The sequence below is a fragment of the Pagrus major genome, chromosome 15 (assembly GCF_040436345.1).
Source record: "Pagrus major chromosome 15, Pma_NU_1.0".
Lineage (NCBI taxonomy): Eukaryota > Metazoa > Chordata > Actinopteri > Spariformes > Sparidae > Pagrus > Pagrus major.
In genome coordinates, this window is record NC_133229.1 from 2,581,553 (window position 1) to 2,594,766 (window position 13,214).

The 13,214-nt window shown below is 39.1% G+C and overlaps 1 protein-coding gene across 1 annotated transcript in view; it reads left to right on the forward strand.

Annotated features, from left to right (window-relative positions):
* The window catches only part of LOC141009538 (heterogeneous nuclear ribonucleoprotein L-like), an 86,272-nt gene that overhangs the window by 70,916 nt on the left and 2,142 nt on the right, over positions 1-13,214 (forward strand). Inside the window, exons 9-14 of the mRNA XM_073482188.1 lie at positions 8,516-8,587; positions 9,513-9,730; positions 10,226-10,347; positions 11,223-11,424; positions 12,240-12,297; positions 12,511-12,609. Of these exons, the coding sequence (XP_073338289.1) occupies positions 8,516-8,587; positions 9,513-9,730; positions 10,226-10,347; positions 11,223-11,424; positions 12,240-12,297; positions 12,511-12,609 (771 nt within the window). The remainder of the gene's footprint in view (positions 1-8,515; positions 8,588-9,512; positions 9,731-10,225; positions 10,348-11,222; positions 11,425-12,239; positions 12,298-12,510; positions 12,610-13,214) is intronic.

Genomic DNA, 13,214 nt, shown 5'->3' on the forward strand with positions numbered 1-13,214 from the left:
AACCAATAGCTATCAATGATATTAATGATGAGGTTGACCTCCTGGCAGAAATAGTCATCAAGCTCATCATAAGCCATCACTTATTACTTTTCAGAATGACATAGAGGCTTTAATAAACGAGTAGAGCAAGAGTGTAACACTTTTTGCAAAGCAGAACTTGTATGAATGTGGTGAAAAACCAAGTTTATATTTGGCTTGTATTATGACGTTCTGGAGAGAGTTCAGACAGGAAGACTACTCTATTGCATGCCTTTGCCTGTAGTTTATTTCTTATACCATCATTTCATTCACTCCTCTCACGCATGGTCACAATGTCCTAATTTGCTGCCTCATGATGTGGGGCCGGGAACTGAGCTACATGTCGAAGTATCCTTGAGCAAGATACTGAACCCCAAAATTGCTCCTGATGTGCAGATGGCACCTTGTGTGGCGGCCTCTGCCATCAGAAAGGGCCCTGCGATGAGCTGGCGACTCCTCCAGGGGTGTACCCTGGCCTTCGCCCATAGAGAAACTGGGATTGACTCCAGTAACCCCCGCAACCCCCTGAAAGGGGATAAAGCGGTAACATCCCCGCGACCCTCACGGAAAAAGCAGTAGATAATGAGATGAGACGAGATGATGTGGGGCTGTCAACAGATTTCAGCTGTTTACATCTGCCGGTCACATCTATCCAATAGGACAATGACACACCTTCACTGTTAGCCTATCATTTTGCTGCTGCCTTTTTAAATATAATGTTCCCTCTGCCTTCAATTCATTCATGCTGCTGTTTTGCGCGCCCCCTCCTACTCCATGTCACCGCAAATTCTTTCCACATACATCAGCTTCATCAGTGCATCAGCCTTTCAGTCTCTGGAGAGTCATCTGTCACCACCACCAGTGTCTGGACTCCATGGGGGGATTTTTCATGGAAGGATCATAAAATCTTCCTGTATAGCAGAGGTCACTAATAGGCGGACCACGGTCCGGGTCCAGACCCAGACACCGTCCTATCCAGAACTGGACCTATAATTGCTAAAATATTGAGAACCATGCAATTTTGATGAAGTCTTTTAAGTAAACATACCAACTCAAAACTGAATTAAGAGCACAGAAAATAAAGACAGCTTTCTCCACTATCAACATTATTAAAACAAAATATCTTCCCAGCTACACATTTTTATTAGGTTGATCCTGACACCATTACAGCCCAGATAAAATCCTGGCAGGAAAAACTACAGCTCACTTCACACTGAACAAGTAAAAGTGTGGGATTGGGACATAAGAGGGAAAGAAAGACTTCAGTTGTTAAGATGTGTTGTGAATTTTAAGATGGGGTTAAAAATGAAGAGAAATGGAAAATCAAAGTGCTCTATTTATGTATTTATATATTTTCTTTATTTTAAGAGGCACATTTTTCAAAATCTCTCTGTTATGTATTCTGTTTTAACATACAGCCCTTATTTTACTTGAAATGAATAAAGAACATTTATTTATTATTCAAGTTGGCTACTTATTTAAAATCCCCTCAGTTCAATATGAAAACTGACAATATTGTTGAAATATGGAGTTGTACTTTATTTAATTTGACAGTCAGTCGTTGTTGTTGTTGACTACATACAGACGTTGATACAAGTGCTATGGTACTTCAGAATACTGCATATGGCGCTGAATCATCATGTGAGTTAGATGGAGCTCAGAGCTCAACACAGGCTATACTCCAAATGGTCTCACTGTATGAGTGTTGAATCAGTGTTGAACAGTTTACCAGTGTGAAGTAGAGAAGGTCAGTTTCTGATCTTTGCCATGTTGGAAAATTTAAATAATTAGGATGTACTGACAGTGAGACATATTAAATAGATAACGTTTTACTGACACTTTGGAATAACTGTTGGTAATAATAACTGATCAATTTAACCAAGTTATCAAAGTGAAAGAGGTAGAAGAAGGTTGTTTTGTGCTTTTGGAGAAGTCTGAGTGGGTGGCTCTGCTTACAAGCCACAAAAATAGCTTTTTGTGTTTGTCTTTGCGATAGGAGGTGGAGTGGACAGGCAGAAATGCAAGTGAACCATCAACAACACAGGGATCACATTTACATCTGCATTCTGCTAGTATGACCAGAGTATCTTTTTCGTTTATTGTTGTCATTTATTTTATTCTTCCTCCTACAGTACTTTAGCATGCACTTATTCTAACACTTGCTCTCAACTTTAAGGATGCCTTTTCTATCTTTATAGCTGAGTTGAAACATTTGAGTGTTTTCTCAGTTGACCATGTTCATTGCAGTGAAGATCAGGGTTTTTGGCTCTTAAAAAAGTAATTTCAAAGTGTCATTTCAGTGTGCCTCCAATGTAGAAATATAGTTTGTAGGTAGTATGTACTGCAGTATATAGTATGTATGTTTGCTGTGGATGAAACACAGTAATGACATATGTTTGACAGCCACAGTGATGATGTTTTTATCATTATGATGGTAATGTAATGCAGGTTGATGTTCTTTCGTGCTGTGGGAGAAAAAAGAGAAAGCTTGATGCCTCACAGGTACTGTCTCCTTCATATCTCTGTTCACATGACCTTCTCTGTATCATTATATCCGCCTCTCTCTCTGAATAAAACCACCTTAAAGATGTTTATTTCTTATTCACTCACCTCCACATTATCATAAAGTCTATTGAAGTTTTGTTTTGCTGGGGTGTAGAATCATTAATCATGAGTGTTGTTTAAAGAAGTGAATGTAATTTGAAATCAACTCATACTCTGAACTCACAAAAAAATTACAAAACAAGTGCATATCTGTGGAGGTTTGTAGATGGACTATAGAGCTGTCATTCTCAAACCTTTTATGTCAAGGACTCCTAATGTCATGCAAATTGGACCACAGGTCTCATTTGATAAAGTTATGTCTCAGGGTCTAATAAAAAAGGTCACATTTAGATTACAGAAATTGTATGAAACCTATGAAAAAAAAATCTCATTGTGTTACTTATGGATGGAATTGTAGTGAAGAGAAATTATTCCCCTTTGTGCTTGGGACCCCCTGGAGCCCCCTCAATGACCCTTGGGGGTCTCTGCATCCCACTTTGAGAACCACTGTTACAGTGTTGTGAATGAAGCAGCCCTTCCACCGGCTTGCCCTTTGCCTCAAACTCAGACTGAATGACAGTCTTTTCTTAGAGCAGGGGGCATAACTGCAGGCCCCCTTCCCCGGCCAGGAAAAGTATTTTTTAATTTAATAGTTTTTTTAGTTGTTTAACGGCAATTTAATCTACACCATCATATGCAAGTGAAATAAGACCACAATTCTATTTTTAAAAAACGCAAGTTGACTTTTATTTTGATGTAGACTAGTCACAAGAAATCAATGTGTTCAGTTAGCCATGTTGTCATTCATCAAAAATGCATCTACAGACCTAGACAGTGGTCATTTTCCCTGTTTGTAGACAGCAGATCAATTTTAAAATGTCAGGGAGTAGTTTTATTCAGTCTGTGGGAGTATTGAACAAGAAGGAGCTATTAGATAAAGAACTGCAGGCAACAGGATGCACACCTCCTTCTTCTCAGTGAGGTAACAACTCCTTTTCCCCCCTTAACGTTATCAGGTTCCCTATTATGACTGAGTTCAAATCCGACATATTGCCCAATAGGCGCTTTTGCTTTTCACTTTGACAACAAAACCTCTCCCCTCTTCTTGTCAATTAGCTCTCCTAACTCTCTCCACGCTAAAAGTTAAATGTGACTCCTGCTACTCTGTTCTGCGACCCTGCTGCTGCACAGAGTAGACACCTCCGGCAGTTTGTAATCTTAGGGTCTGTGATTGGACTATTTATTTTTTTTAAAGGAAAATGAAGGTGTGGGCGATGGGCAAGTAATGTAATTGATGTAAGCATGACCACCATGTAACACTGGGAACAGCAACTACCATGGCAAGCCTAGTGCAAGGTTTGAATAAGTTATTTATAAGGAAAACAGATTTGAACTGTTGTAACTAATGTGCATGCAGATGTATACTTCTGTTTGCAATTTGTCTTCTGTTAAATATGAAGAAAATATGTCTGCCAAGAAATAAAGAACAAACATATTTATTTTGTTAGTTCAGTGCAAGGTTTCAATAACTTATTTAAGAGTAGGTAAAAAAGGGGGAAAAGGGTTAGCAATCATGAAAATGTATTTTAAAAAACTGCTGTTTTTTTAATATTATGATAATATCGGAAATCAAAAATTAGACTTTCAGAAATAATGTGCTTTCTTGTAGTAATTCAACGCTAAAGTGGCCCTCCCACGAGATGACAGTACCAGCAGTCGCTACAAGCCAATTGAATGCTGGAAGCATTGACAACATATGTTCTTCTGCGTCTTTATTATTGTTCTGCTGGCTTTTTTTAGCCGCTAACTCCTTCCACATTTTTCAACATAGAAACATTATTCAAACATCAAAATATTCAGCTCAATTAGGATCAGTGGGCTCTTTCTCATTTCTATCATTCATAATTTCAGAAATATTTGACGTTTTCTGCGAAATACTTTTTCAAGTATTTTCAAAACTTAACCACTTATGCAGAGTTTCAGCTACAAAAACTCCATTCAAACTTTGAAATGTTCCACATCTTGTCTACATTTCAGGCATGTTTCATCTTTCAAATCCCATTAAAACATTTCAAAACAGTAAACTTTTTTAGCTTAGTTATAATAGAAGTCAATTAGAAAACCCTTCAAACCCACTCATTTTAAAACTCTTCCCAGTCCTTCATACATTCACATAGAAACTCTATTCAAACTTTGAACTTTGAACTCATTAATTCAGCTTCTTTATATCATTCATACTTTTTACACAGTCACTGATTAAAAATGTATAATTTTTTAGCCATTTACAGATTTTTACATTAGTGTGTATGGGACTGAATGTTGACAGTGAGAGCATGTAAAGTAGAGACGAGCATCAAATTATAAAAACCCTGTCTTCAACTCGCTCCAGTTCCCACAATGTTCCCTCCACCAACATAATGGTCACATCAGTTTGTAGGGAAATTTGTGCTGGTCACAACCATGTGGCTCTTGAAGCAATCGGACCAACACTTTTGGCTTGGTGGACTCAGCAATGACAGGAGTGCCAACCAACTGACATATTGGGCTCCCATTTAAGGAGACACAAACTATATGGAAGCATGCAAACACAGCCACTTTTCTTAACTGCTTTACTAGTCACATTTTTGACAATACAGGCACAAAAAAATCACAATGTGCTCAGTAGGCTCTCATAGTTTCTACCATATTGTCATTTAACTGAATAGCATTTACTGTCTTTTAAGGATAAGCCTGATAATGTGAGGTGAGCCTCAGCCAAACTTTCTATTAAATTTACTTTCTCAGTGACCACTACCAACTTAGTTACCATCACCATGGCAACCTCTGATTCTAACTTGGAGCTGAGACAGATGTGCCAATGAGTACAGCTTGACATACACACTTGCACACACACGTGCATGTTTGACTGTTTGTAAAAGATGTGTTTCACTGTTTGTAAAAGATGTGACTTCAGATGCGACTTCAAATAAATTAAAGCCAACAATACATTTTGGTGTCGGCTTTTTAACAAACCTTGAAATGTACCATATTTTTTATATATTCTTGGCATTATTCAAAGTTTTTACAGCCAGCAATGCACATTTGGCATCAGCTTTTCAACAGCCAGCATTCACAACCACAAGTTCCTCAGAACTTGCCTTCTCTAGTTTGAGTTTGAGACCTCTGTCTACGAGCTATCATGTTCATTAAATGAGTTATTAAATATGGCCATCTCTGTCGGAGTAGTATTTCAGAGGTCATCTTTACAGGATGTTTGTGTTGTTTTTATGTTTTACCAAAATATTCCAAAGTATGTCAAACAAAATGCATAACTATTTCTGTGTACTAACTATGTAATTTGGCTCGATCTGATATCACTGTGTTGTACCTGGAATATCATAATTAATGTTGCTCCAGGACCATCGTGACCAATCATGTTTTTGTAATGTCATAGCTCTGCGACTTAGGAAAAAGACTGGAAAAATATGCACATGAGAGAAGTTATCCTTTGCAACACGCGGTTAACGCTGTGAAAGGTCTATTTTAACTTTATATTAAAAATTTTTTGGTGCTGAGTACTTGTATTACCTAAACCTAGCCAAACCTATGACGGAAAACTTGTTGAATTCCAAGGGCTAGTTAATGTTTTTTGTGTCAGATCTCAGCAATTAGCTAGGTGAGAACAACATTTGCCTGGGGTGATGGGAAGCACCTGGGTCCAATGCTCCCACTTACTACATACACTTTGTTTGACTCCACCAATATTCATACACCAGATTTCCCACACATTCACTCACTTACACCACTGAGCTTCCTGAGCAATGTTTGTCAGAGGTTTTGCTCACAAGTGAGGGTAAGATGAAACACAAAGTTAACAGTTGGATTGGTGCGGCTTCAGCAGTAATGTGGGCATTGTACTGGACTGAAACTGCTGAGTCTGAAGGTCAGGCTCACATTTTACCAATCAAATCTCAACCCTCACCTATGGTTGTGAGCTTTGGGTTCTGACCAAATAAATGACATTATGGTTAAAAGTAGAGCAAAACAGTTTCCTTTACTAATGGAGGCTGGGCTTAATGTTAGATACAGGGTGAGGAGCTCAGATCTGGAAGTTACTCAAAGTAGCGGAACTGCTGCCCCGAAGGATCCCCAGGAGGAGTAAATGCAGTGGCTGGGGTGAAGAAAGTATGGACTACCTTGCAGAGGCAACATCTGAAATCAATGGCTTGATAAGCAGGGAATTCCAGACATCCCTCTCCCTGGCAATGATTTCCAGCTACTCCTGGGGGATCCTGAGGCATGCCAGACCAGATGAGATATGTAATCCCTCCAGCGAGTACTGGGTCTGCCCCAGGGTGTCCTTCCAGTTGGTCATGCCCAGAAACCTTTCAAAGGGAGGCACCCAGGAAGCGTCCTAATCAGGAGCCGCTGCTCCTCCGCTCCTCTCAAAGTGAAGGAGCAGCAGCTCTAGTCTGAGTTCCCTCCGGATGTCCGAGTTCCTCATCCAATCTCTAAGGCTCCAGCCCCCCTACCGAGAAAGCTCATTTCAACCGCTTCAGTGATCAGTGATCTCATTCTTTTGGTCACTTACCCAAAGCTCATGACCATAGGTGATTGTTGGAACGTAGATCAATGATCCTAGCCAATTCACATTCAGCTGCAAACCTCCCCAGTGCCTGCTGGAGGTCATTAACTGAAGAAGCCAACAGAACCGTGTCATCAGCAGAAAGCAGGGACACAGTTCTGAGGTTCCCAAACCAGAGACCTCACCACGGTTGCGCCTTGAGTTCCTTTTCATGAATATTAGAAACCGGATTGGAGTGGGTCTAACACCCATTGGAAACATTTGATCTTGTGCCGAGTTTACAGACACAGCTCTCACTTTGGTTATAAAGGGACTGGATGGCCCATAGCAATGGCCCTGGTACCCCATACTCCCGCATTACCCCCAACAGGACACCCTGGGGACATGGCAGTAGGCCTTGTCCATACAAAACAAGTAAAGGCTGGATGAGCGAACTCCTTTGACCCGCCCAGCAAGCCGACAAGGCTGAAGAGCTGGACCACTGCTCCACAACCAGGACAGCATTTGCACTGTTCCTCTGAATCTGAAATCTGAAAGTTGGTTGGAGCCTTCTTTCTAGCACCCTGTAAAAAACTTTCCCAGGGAGGCTGTGCAGTGTGAAACCCTGGTTTTTGCTTGTTGCACAAGGTCAAGTAAACTTCTAGCTATACTGCCAATGCACCTTGTACCTCTGGCCGCAAATACACCTTTGACTGTGCTGTGTGCTCAAACCCCTGACAAAGTTTACACAACATTATGATGACGGTTAATACGATGGCTGCATGGTTAGGAATGGTCCATTAATATTTCTGTTTCAAACATGATCTATTGGCATTATATTTACTGAGCTGTAAACTAGTGGCTATCTATTAGAGGGTGTACCGAAGGATATTTTTTGCAATTTCGTTCTTAATCTTTTTTTGGGGGGGAGTATTATTTCTGTCAACAAAATACTGTAATAACCTAGTTAATTGCTGAGATCTGGGAGCATCACTTAAGATAGGTACAATGGGTCAAGGATCACAAGCAGTTAGACTATCAGACCCCAGAATAGTGAGGAAACAAAGGTGAATAGTAAAATTAAACTGTCCATTGCAATCATCTAGCCCTAAAAGTACATTTTAGCTCTGTATTGGACTAACAACACTATAAAGAAGCAGTTCTTATATGTTACACACTGATTTGGCTTTGTTGTGGATTAAGTACCTTTTCCAATTATACTATAGAGACTATAGAGTCTTCAGAAATAGGAACAAGAAAATCTGTCGAAGAAGCCCTTTGTTTTAAGTAAATTGCTGTGGGCCCTGCACCCAATCTAATAGTGTGTGTGCGTGTGTGTGTGTGTGTGTGTGTGTGTGTGTGTGTGTGTCTGTGTCTGTGTGTGACTGTGTGTGTGCGTGTACGTTTCAGACCGTGGAAAAGGCAGACAGAGACAGGCCATTTTAGGAGAACACCCCTCATCCTACAGTGATAACAGTTACGGTAAGACTACGACACGCGCACACTCACGCTTAGAATTACACTGGTAACTTAATCTGCTGCCTTACACAAGGCTGCTACTTCATCTGCAGCCTTGATACCTCAGAAGTGAAACCTGACACTCATCCACACCCACACACCCAGGCACACACACAATCACCCAGTATAGGTGTAGATTGCCATTTACGTGTAATGGATGCAGCAGTAGGTATACCTTCACCTGTGTTTGAAAACGGATCCCTGCCAGTTACACTCTGTCTTTAATTTAAACTGTCTCACAATACACATTTACAGTACATACACACTGGTGGGGTAGGGGTGGGGGGGTGGCGGGTGTGGTGGGGGGGTGGGGGGGAAGAGTCCAACTCCGCCAAATGTACTTTCAATAACAAATGTTATTATTAACAAATGTTATTGTTTTCCGTGACATACATGTTTCTTCCATCAGGTTACAACTATGCTTAATAAACAGTGTAACCTCCAACAAAAAAATTAAATTACAACTGTAAGGTCTCATTTATAATGTGTGCACAGCTGAATAGTCACTAGAATAATTTATGAACCCTTTGGCAAATAGAGACAAAGTAAAAAATTTACATCCAAACTCATCACTATCTGCTGTACTGGATTTTTTTAACAGGATTTTTGACATCTTTAACAGAGTCTATGTGCGGTTTTGACTCAGACGATGTCTAAAAGGAGAGTTACAGTGCTTACATACATAAAAGTTACAATTAATTTAGGTCACCAGGAGGTTCCAGGTAAAAGGATTTCTTGCAAATTGTAGAAACCTTCCTGAAGACAGCACAGCCACATCCAGCAATAGACACAGGCAATACTGTTCTTATGACATTAATGTTAGTACTTTATTAACCTATTACCTTAATTGAAGTAAACTTAACTGAAATGAGAATCTGTGCCTCTTCAGGTCCACCCTGCCCCCTGCTGCCTCTGCCTGGAAACAGCAGGTACAAGCTCACCTCAGTGGACGTTCCTGACATGGTTTCCTACCCTCTGCCCCAGTCATCATCCTCATACTCTGGCCACGCACCCAGCTCTGTTGCCATGGTGAGTGGCCTCCATCCATCCAAGATGAACTGCACCCGCATCTTCAACCTCTTCTGCCTCTACGGGAATATTGAGAAGGTAGGGGTGTGTGTGTGTGTATTTTCTCAAAGTGGGTCTTTGAAAGATTCTGCTCTTTCTTTTGTATTGAAACTGTTGTAAATGTGGTTTCACACCAGCCACTGTTGTTTGGGTGAATAGGGTGCAAGAATTACACACAAATGACTCCCTCCTGATTTTAATGTTTATGGTCTAAGCCTCCCTACATTATCATCAGAGACTCTGTAGAATTCCATTAAATCAATACATTACTCTTGGCTTCATATCATATCTTTGGACTGTATACACAAAATGAGGACTCTGAATTTTGTTCTCATCACTTAGGGATCTCTTAACCGAAGGAATGATTACATAACATAAAACCTGTTTCCAAGTTCATACCTTACACTTGAAAAACTGTGAACATATCCTTTAAGGAATTATTACAAATGTTCCCATTCGAGGTACATGTGAGCTGGATCATAATGCATGTTGCTTTTAGCCAGCTGTTAATAGTGAGTGTGTATGTGATTGTAGGTAAAGTTCATGAAGAGTGTTCCTGGAACAGCACTGGTTGAGATGGGAGATGAGTATGCAGTGGACAGAGCCATCACACACCTCAACAGCATCAAGGTGTTTGGCAAAAGACTCAATGTCTGGTGAGAAGTAGATCAATACACACACATGCATACATTGTTTAGTTATTTCTTACGATCAATATATTTACTTTGTCTGGCCATTACCTTTAAATGTGTGTTATAATACAAGGTTATTTGTGCAAAAGTGAGTCAGACGTAATGTTGCTAAATCATAGATCCAAAATATGTCACATATATCTAAATCAGCGTTACAAATAGAGGGAGGGTTACTGATTATCTGACAAATGCCAGCTCACAGAAGCCACTGATTAACTAATGCACCACCACAAGTCTAATATATACATACTGTACATAAAGGGTGTGTGATTTTATAGGTCTATTATTTTATTGATTTTTTTGTTCAAGTATTCATTTATTATATCAAAAGTGAAAGTTATATTTAATTTATTTTTAATTGATTATGTTATAAAACAGAAAAAGAAGCAAATCACCACAACTAAGGAATCTGGAGTCAGAGAAAGTTTGGCTTTTTGCCCGATAAATGACCTTAACAATAATTGGTACCACTCTGAAAACAAGTTCTCTCACTTTAACACATTGCTTCAGTGTGTTTTGTTGATCCATAAAAATGATGATCAAAATTGTAAGCACTCAAATTTGACGATCTAAACAAAAAACTTCAGGCTACTGAATTGTAATGATTATTTATATTTTCACCCCTCCTCAGTATGGATAAGCTTGTATTAAAAAGAGGAATCTTTTAGTAAAAGAAACCTCCTGTCCTCTGGGTGGGGCTCTACAGTTCACAGTCTCAACATTGAAAAATGCTGCTATGGATGAGAAATGATGTCATGACTGATCATTTTTTCTCTTTAATGTAAAACGGATGCATGGATTTGATCAGATTGGTAACACAGGTGTTGTGTTGTGTACAGTGTGTCCAAGCAGCATGCAGTGATCCCCAGTCAGGTATTTGAGTTAGAGGACGGCAGCAGTAGCTATAAGGACTTTGCCATGACCAGGAACAACCGCTTCAGCAGCGCTGGACAGGCCTCCAAAAACATCATTCAGCCTCCATCTGCAGTGCTCCACTACTACAACGTTCCTCCATGCATATCACAGGACCATTTACTGAGGGTATGTACTAATGTCCTATTTTTAACTTTTAGTTTAAAATATAATGAAAGTGCTTAAGTACAAAAATCTGATATTGATCTGATTTAATGTAATATTTATGTAAATGTGTTTATGTATCCAATATTAGAAACTTTTGCAAAAATAGCCATTTCCAATATTTTTTCACAGATATATGTATATATACATCTAAAACATAAATGCTGATATAAAGAATGGATACATTGTTTCTTACATTAAATCCATCCAACAGACTCAAACCTTCTTGTTGTAATGTAACAATGCAAATCTGTGAGCCTTTGTGTGCAACAAATATGATAAAAATATGTACTTTTCCTTACTTATGAGTAAAAATGACATTACAGTTTGTTAAACATGTATTGGATATACATGCATGCCTTCATTAATATTATAATGTGCATATTAAATTATATACACAATATAACATAAGCCGCTTTAATATATTGAAAAGCAGATATTGGATTTAAACCTAGGTCCCCATCCTCATGTTGTATTTAGCCATATTTAAGATTTTAACATATTTTTATCAATTATTACTGATAGTTATTTTAAGTATCACCCTGGATGTTCTTCCAAGCTCATCGTCAAGTGAAATGAGCATGGTGATATTGCTTACTAAAATCACTTTTGTGAACTGGTATCAGAAATATGATGATGCAGGGAGGAGCAGTGTCGTAATGTCTTGCTGGGGACAGACGTGTCTGAGTTGAAAGGCCATATGATGACTGAAGTTTTACGTCTAAGCCTTGCCTAATGCAGCTTTACTCACACATTAGTTATTGTGTGTGTTTTGGCAGCTGTGTACAGAGCATGACGTGCCTGGCTTTGTCAAATTCAAGATGTTTGATGCCAAACGTAAGTAAAGTTCAAGTAAGTTCTGGTTAAAGTTAATGGTCTTCTTCTGAAGTCAGTCTAAGTCATTCTTTTACTCCTCTTTGTGTACTGATGAAGTTGAAATTGATATAATTGTATTGATTACATATTACTCCCTCCTCCCACTCCCACTCCTCTCTCTTGTTTTTAATTATCTGCTGCTCTTTGATCTCACCTTATGTATTTGTCTCTCAGCCTCTTCTAAGACAATCTCTGGCCTGTTAGAGTTTGACAGTAAGACAGAGGCGGTGGAGGTTCTTACTGTTCTCAACCACTACCAGATCAGGATACCCAGTAAGTCCTCCTGTCCTCAAGTCAATGTCCACTCTGCTAATACAGCTTGATTATACAGTATGTATACCTGAAAATAAACACTTTGTAATTCCCTTTCCATAATGCTGTTGAACACATCCCAGTAGTCTTGGTCCCGAGCATAAGCATTTTTATTTATTTTCACAAGTAAAACATGTAAAAGTCATGCTGCACAATAATCCAACGAGGTGAATATATTCAGATAAGGAGGGAAGCCAAAGGGGTGCCACAGAAATGAAAAACATCTCAAATGTAATTAATTTAATCTAGTGCCATTAACCACAGTTAGCATACTGATGGTATTATGTTCCAGTTTACACACACTTGGTGTGTGTTCTTCTCTAACCAGTGTTACACTATTAGATATCAGTATCAGTCTGTGGTGTTCGGTTTATTTTGTGATGATGTGCTAGTGTTAGTTCTCTACTCGTCGTCTTATTTTGTGAACATTGCATAACTACAGTAGATGTTTCAAACATGAGCAGTATAGTTAGTACAGATACAGTATGACCAATTACATTTGTGATACTTGACTATAATACAACAATATTCTTGTACTGTAGAGCCCTATTTGAGGACATTTCCCA